Below are 7,962 nucleotides of genomic sequence, written 5' to 3' on the forward strand. Positions count from 1 at the left end.
CACTTATTTTATTATGTTACAATAAACACATATACTAGTATATCAATTATTGCCATTTAGTTTATGATTGTGTACAATAAACACATATATAATCATTATTGCCCATTATATACATGCACAATTAATGTGTTAAATATAATAACCACTGTGTGCTTGATAATTTCTTAAAAGTCAGGATAAATAAATACTACAGACATTAAGGTAAAGATCAGATAAGACTAATGATAAACACTTGTGTTTCCCTCTATCTGATGCATGACTAATTTTCCTGATGGGGCATTCTGGTATACTGACCAGACTGTTCCATGTGATTATTAAGGTAGTCTGAGCAGTATACATTTCAAAACAATCAGTTAAGAAGGTAATTGACACTTTGATTCTCTTTCAAAAACTTATTATGATTTTCAAATTCTACATTTACTTATCATTTGATATGTTTTTACACTCAATAAATGTAAAAATAAGATGGTGGCACTGTTTTGATATTTTTGGATAATCCCTGTTTCACATAATGATGGACCTGTCCGTCCAGTTAAACTGTTGAACAATTTGAAATCTCAGATATATGGGTCAGCTGCTTATTGAATGCCACCACAAAGGGTCTTGCAAAATTTTGGAGATTACATCTTGTTTTTGAATGTTGTGTACATATTTTGGAATTTTCAAAGAAAACATTTATCTAAATGTGACAAGACTGTGGAAATGTTTGGTTGTTGTAAATGAACTAAGAGTGAACTGAGGGAGGAAGATTATACAAAAGAATCATAGTAAAAAGTTTCAGGTAAACAACTTTTAGATACATTTATGCAAGAAAAAGGTTATTATAAACAATCAAAATATATTGTGGCAGTAAGCAAAAATTGTTTCTATAAAATAAGGTTGATAATTATAAAGTAATGTTGATAAAACTTATAATTATTCAAACTACATTTACATGCTGTGAATAATTATCTGTTTATTAAATCTAGATGTATTACCAAAAGTATTTGTTTAAAGTTCATGGTCCATAGACTGGCCTCTGAGCTTATGTTTTACAGTGCTAAATTTCTATAAGATCTTACATGTTATAATATACATACAATTTAAATTATGAGAATATATAATTGCAGACTGGGCCATTGCAGACTGTGAAAATTTGCCAACTTAGTGTTTATAGTATCAGCAATATTTCACTACCTTGGAGTCTGAAAAGGTAATTACATGTATTTTTAAATATCTGAACAAACCATTTTTAGAGACTACAATTGTTTCCCAGATAATGTAAAATCATTATTAATTTTGACATCAAAAGTGTAATTACTAAAGTACTCATAATGGGCAATTTTTTACATCATTTGCTTACTGTGAAATGATGTTGCTATAGTATTTTTGAAACTGCATTTGCTTGAGTATGAGTGTTTTAACATCCCAGATGAAATATTATAATGGAACACAATTATATTTTACCATAGAACAGAATTTGTTTCCATTCTTTTTAACCCATTGCTTCATGAGCATTTTGTGAAAAATGGCTGTTTTCATTGAAAAGTCTCCCGTTACAAGTTCAAATTGCTATAATACTATAAAAACGGCTTCAACACTAATCAAACTTGGCACAAATGTTGACTGGACCATTGTCCTTGCAACAACATGCTCAGACTTAAATTTTCTGTTACCATGGCAACGAGGATACATCTCAAAATTGCCAAAAATCACTATTTTGCGTTGATTTTTTTCCATCAAAATTGATTTCAAAGTGCTGCAACTTATCAATGGATTGAGATAGAGTCAAATGCTTTTCAGCGTTGGTTACACGTTACCTTATGATCAATCTGGGGTCATTTACAGCTTCTCACAAGTCCAAAATTTTCTTGGCGATGAGGGGGACTCCGCCCCCCTTCAAACCCCCCAAAACAGAAGGGGGCACATCCCCCTTCTGGCAACCCCCTGATGTATCTTTTGGTTGGGGGGCCGCGCCGAAAAAGAGGTCAATTTTTTTAACAACATTTCTCAAACAAAAACAAGTGTTTGGGGCCTAAATAAGGCATTTTTTCATCATTTGAGACAACAAAAAGGGGGGGGGGGGTGAAAAAGGCGTTAAAAGGCGTGTATATGAAGTAATGGGTTAACTGAAAATTATGAAAATACTTGAAATTACCCTAAATCGCGTTTTTTTCATGTTTAAACATGGCCTGTCATATAAATTTGAAGAAAAAATTGTTGTTTTGTAGATTTTTTTATTTTTTCATTAACCCATTGCTTCATGAGCATTTTGTGAAAAATGGCTGTTTTCATTGAAAAGTCTCCCGTTACAAGTTCAAATTGCTATAATACTATAAAAACGGCTTCAACACTAATCAAACTTGGCACAAATGTTGACTGGACCATTGTCCTTGCAACAACATGCTCAGACTTAAATTTTCTGTTACCATGGCAACGAGGGGACATCTCAAAATTGCCAAAAATCACTATTTTGCGTTGATTTTTTTCCATCAAAATTGATTTCAAAGTGCTGCAACTTATCAATGGATTGAGATAGAGTCAAATGCTTTTCAGCGTTGGTTACACGTTACCTTATGATCAATCTGGGGTCATTTACAGCTTCTCACAAGTCCAAAATTTTCTTGGCGATGAGGGGGACTCCGCCCCCCTTCAAACCCCCCAAAACAGAAGGGGGCACATCCCCCTTCTGGCAACCCCCTGATGTATCTTTTGGTTGGGGGGCCGCGCCGAAAAAGAGGTCAATTTTTTTAACAACATTTCTCAAACAAAAACAAGTGTTTGGGGCCTAAATAAGGCATTTTTTCATCATTTGAGACAACAAAAAGGGGGGGGGGGGTGAAAAAGGCGTTAAAAGGCGTGTATATGAAGTAATGGGTTAACTGAAAATTATGAAAATACTTGAAATTACCCTAAATCGCGTTTTTTCATGTTTAAACATGGCCTGTCATATAAATTTGAAGAAAAATTGTTGTTTTGTAGATTTTTTTATTTTTTTCATTAACCCATTGCTTCATGAGCATTTTGTGAAAAATGGCTGTTTTCATTGAAAAGTCTCCCGTTACAAGTTCAAATTGCTATAATACTATAAAAACGGCTTCAACACTAATCAAACTTGGCACAAATGTTGACTGGACCATTGTCCTTGCAACAACATGCTCAGACTTAAATTTTCTGTTACCATGGCAACGAGGGGACATCTCAAAATTGCCAAAAATCACTATTTTGCGTTGATTTTTTCCATCAAAATTGATTTCAAAGTGCTGCAACTTATCAATGGATTGAGATAGAGTCAAATGCTTTTCAGCGTTGGTTACACGTTACCTTATGATCAATCTGGGGTCATTTACAGCTTCTCACAAGTCCAAAATTTTCTTGGCGATGAGGGGGACTCCGCCCCCCTTCAAACCCCCCAAAAAACTTCTGGCAACCCCCTGATGTATCTTTTGGTTGGGGGGCCGCGCCGAAAAAGAGGTCAATTTTTTTAACAACATTTCTCAAACAAAAACAAGTGTTTGGGGCCTAAATAAGGCATTTTTTCATCATTTGAGACAACAAAAAGGGGGGGGGGTGAAAAAGGCGTTAAAAGGCGTGTATATGAAGTAATGGGTTAAATCAATTGTAATTTTTGTCCTTGAAGGTGAACGCAACTACAAGATGTGCCACTAGGAAACACTTGCACAGGACGTTAGCTGACATAATGAGGAAAAATTGTGGTTTTGATAATCAGTTTGAAAGAAAGTTTTGGTTTGTGACAGACAACATAATAGTTGAAATCAAGGTGATCAAAGAAAGCAGCAGTACCTACAAAAGTCATGTACAGATACTTGCACAATAAAAAAGCTGTTTGTGACACTTGAAGTTAATGTAGGATGTATTCTGTAGCTAGACAAAAAGGATATCTTTTATTTGTGAAGAAAAACAAACTGTGATAATTTTCATATCTTAACTTGGATTATTGAAATACAATTAGATGTGATTTTAAGAGAATAATCATATAAACATACATGTATGTTTACAGTTACTCATAAGCTTATAGAGAAGTTTACTACATGAATATTGAATTAATTATTACATATAAACTATAATTTTAGATGCATATCTTTAATTAAGATAGTCTAAATACAATTGTTTAGCCAGTCATTTAATTATCAATGGTCCAAAGTACATGACAAAATGGTCATCATTAATTAAATTAAATATAATAAAAAAACAACTGTTTATGGAATTTTGCTCTGATTATTCCATGCCAAAATTCCGTGCCAAAATTCCGTGCTAAGATTCCGTGCTCAGATTCCGTGCCAGTTTTCCGCACGGACATTTTTCCTGCTCATTTACATATTTCGTGCCAAATTCCGTGCCATTTCCACCCAGAATCCGTGCCAATAGTTCCGTGCCTAAAATTCCGTTCAAAATTCCGCACGGAATTTACTCCTGCTCATTTACATATTTCGTGCCAAATTCCGTGCCATTTCCGCCCAGAATCCGCCCGTAAAATGAACCCTTATCATATACTGTAAATTTTAAAGGAATTTTAACTTTCTGGGCGTAATCCGTGCCAATATTCCGCCCCAATTCCGGGCGTAACATTTCGTACAGGTTTTTATGCCCTCGCACACCAGGGGCATATATATTTGCTCCATGCCTTCTGCTGTCTATTTGTACATATATCATGAAAATTCTTAACTTTTCATCTTTACTTTAATGAGATGCTTCATGAAAATTATTGGACAAGTAATAATAGAGCTATGGCCCTTGTCTGAACCAGTTTAGGCATTAGTATGAGATGTTGTACATGTTTGTTTAAGGTTATACAAGGTATATTGGACCAGTTACACCAAAGTCTTTAAGGTTTTCTCCTAATAATACAAAGCTCTATTAAAGTGAGTGACACATTGTTGGATACCCATGGTTGATTAACATGTATTAAAGTCGAGGGTAAAATGAATTGATTTGTGTCAATTACAGCAACAGGTGCGTAAAATATTGACCAATGAAATTGCATTTAACAAAATTTATATTCTTCACCAGGGAGGGTAAAAACTATGAGTAACTGTAAATTTTATATGCTTTTTTTGCTGGAAATTGTTCACAATTTAATTATTGAACTTTTCACAGTTGAATTTAATTGTTTGCCGCAATTTTGTCTTTAATACTGCCATGTATAGAACAGACGTTGTGATTGATTTTATTCGGAGGCAATCAATGAAAAGGCTGTCTTTGACACACCTGTAATGGACTGGATATCAGCCAAAAAAAAAATGTAAATGACTCAGCCAGAGTATCCAATGATATAAGTGAAATAAATAGCCGTCTATTTATAAATCAAAGTTTCCTAGGACAGTAAAAAATGCTTTAATTAATCTGTCAAAATATCGTATAACCACCAACTACCCTGTAAAAGACAATTCAAAAAAGAATTTTGATTTTTTCAGTGAACTTATACATGATGAGCCACAACCAGGTTCTTGTTGTGGTTTTGGTATGAAGAGATCAAAGATTGCAGCCACTCAAATAACACTAGTGAAAGCAGATGGACTTGAGGCTCAAGACAAAGGTTCTAGTAAGTACAGCTGACATAACTTTTCCTGGCTAGGCTTTCACTTACGTACTGGTTACATTGTTACTCTTACAAGTTTTGTCAAGTTGTGTGATACCAAATCCAAACAAGCTAAACATTAATTTGTAATATCTTATTGAGTGAAAACTTTAAAATGTCTCAGAGGGCTTACTTTCCAGTGATTGTGTACTTGGTTAAAACATATTTATTTAAGCTGGATTGTGAAACAAGTTCTTGCAACTTTATTAATCACTTTTGAGTCTGCTTCCTCGAACCATTCAGTAATGGTGTCATATGAAGAAACATGGTTGTGACCCAATTAGGGCTCATACCTGCAATTACAAGTACAATGTCAGTGGTTTTCTTATCTTTAAAAAATGTTTTACTTCAAGATATAAAGATTAAAAGTCAACATAATTATGACCTTATCTTTTGTATCATGACATACCATGTGAGACATATCTCTTTCAGCTGCAGACCCATACTGTGTTGTGAAATATGAGGGTAGAACTTTACAGAATTACCACAAGGAAGACACATTAAACCCTGAATGGAATGATCGTTTCACACTATACAGAAAGAAACCTAACCAGGATGTTATTATTGAGGTAAATTTATGTATTCATTGCTTTTAACCCTTAAAGCTACATGCCTCCAGATGAGCCAAAATATTTCAAGACTATAAATCTTGAGAAAAATGACATTGATTTTAAGAAAGGTACAAAGATTCAAGTAATAGTTTATAATTATGTTATGTGCAATAAATGACTGCAGTATTCATCACTATATTTCTACTGTGTGACTAACACAGTTAGGGGTCATTACTGCATATTTATACCCTTGCACAACAAAGTTGTAAGGGGGGTATACTGGAATCAGGTTGTCCGTCCGGCCTGCCGTCGGTTTTCCTTGTCCGCCCAATAACTTAAGATTCCTTGCCCCACAGTCTTCAAATTGATTTTGAGGTCATTTGATCCAAGTACAAGGTCACGGGGGCAAAGCTTGTCCGCTCAATTGCTTTAGAATGCTTTGATCAACTGTCTTCATATTTGGTATTGCGGTTGGTTATTACCAGTAGATAACCCCTATTGATTCTGAGGTCAAAGGTCAAGGTCAGAAGAGCCTTGACTTAAAAAAGCTTGTCCCCCCCAATAACTTAAGAATCCTTTGACTCACAGTCTTCACATTTGGCATGGTGGTTAGTAATGACCATTAGATGACCTGAATTGATTTTGAAGTCACTGGATTATAGGTCAAGGTCACAAGGGCTTTGACTTCAAAAAGATTGTACGCCCAATAGCATATGAATCCTTTGACCCACAGTCTTCCTATTTGGCAATTACCAATTTCTCCACTATTGACTGACTACTCATTCCATATAATTTTGTCCTTATCAGTCCTGAGAGACAGGTGACCATTAGACTCAAAGTCTAGGATCAATAATTATTGTCATGGAGAAATTACACCTCATCCGAGGATCAAACCAGAGAGGCCTGAATGATTTCTAATTCGATGTTGTCCCCTTTGAGCTTAGTGGTCAGCAAGCACACAATTGGTTAAAACCAATAGACCAATTTGTAACATGAACCGCCTCCATGGACGAGGGGTTAGAGTCGATGACTTCTAATACAGTTACCTCTCTGGCATGGGTTCGATCCCTGGAATATGCTTTGGTAGTTTAGTGCGAAGGAAGGTAGTCTAGTACTTGTGTAACTCTCCAGGAACAATGGTTAGGAAACTACCCGCCTATATGACTGAAATACTGTTGGGAAAAGGCGTAAAATGAAACAAACAAACAAAATTTGTAACATACAAAATTACAATTTCCTTTTAACAGGTTTGGAACCACAACATATTTAAGGATCAGTTTATGGGCTTCGCCACACTTCCCATGGACAACCCTCACCAGTATACAGGTGGCAACATCATCAAGAGATATAACCTCGCAGCCAAAGGTAAAGAAGGGCTAATCTCCAAACCAGGTGGTCTCTGGCTCAAAGTCTTTCACACAGATAACATGTCCATTGTGTAAAAATTCAACAATCTGTGATATTTGGAGACCCAATAGACTGTTGGTTCAGCATTTGTTAATTTGATAACTTCATTTTTGAAATTGGACAATTCAGCATTTTTAATATCCTACAACTCGGCACCCTTAAAATTTGGTGATTTGATATCCATTTCGGGAAACGGACAAAAGCCCTCCCGGACAAAAGCCCTCTCGTACAAAAAATGACAAGGGGGACAAAAGCCCTCCCGTGAAATTGACAGGGCGGACAAAAGCCCTCCCTTGAAAATGACAGGGCGGACAAAAGCCCTCTCGTGAAGTTAACAAGGCGGACAAAAGCCCCCCCGTAACAAAATATATAGATCTATGTATGTTACATACCTGTGGGTTTTTTCATTTTTTCAACGCACTTAAG

General features: G+C 35.5%; 1 protein-coding gene and 1 long non-coding RNA gene across 5 annotated transcripts in view; both read left to right on the top strand.

Annotated features, from left to right (window-relative positions):
• Positions 1-7,717, top strand: part of LOC132738058 (calpain-5-like) — a 39,854-nt gene extending 32,137 nt beyond the window's left edge. For all 4 annotated transcript variants that reach the window (XM_060725484.1, XM_060725483.1, XM_060725482.1 and 1 more), the window contains exons 11-13: positions 5,415-5,542; positions 6,011-6,147; positions 7,377-7,717. In XM_060725484.1, coding sequence (XP_060581467.1) covers positions 5,415-5,542; positions 6,011-6,147; positions 7,377-7,571 — 460 coding nt within the window. In that variant the 3' untranslated portion in view covers positions 7,572-7,717. The remainder of the gene's footprint in view (positions 1-5,414; positions 5,543-6,010; positions 6,148-7,376) is intronic.
• On the top strand, positions 272-4,570 carry LOC132738060 (uncharacterized). Its single transcript, XR_009626813.1, has 3 exons — positions 272-781; positions 1,110-1,192; positions 3,620-4,570. It is a non-coding gene; the product is annotated as an uncharacterized LOC132738060 (long non-coding RNA).
• Positions 7,718-7,962: the final 245 nt, after the last annotated feature.

This window comes from Ruditapes philippinarum, unplaced genomic scaffold (genome assembly GCF_026571515.1).
Source record: "Ruditapes philippinarum isolate M1 unplaced genomic scaffold, ASM2657151v2 ctg1031_1_1_1_1, whole genome shotgun sequence".
Taxonomy (NCBI): Eukaryota; Metazoa; Mollusca; class Bivalvia; order Venerida; family Veneridae; genus Ruditapes; species Ruditapes philippinarum.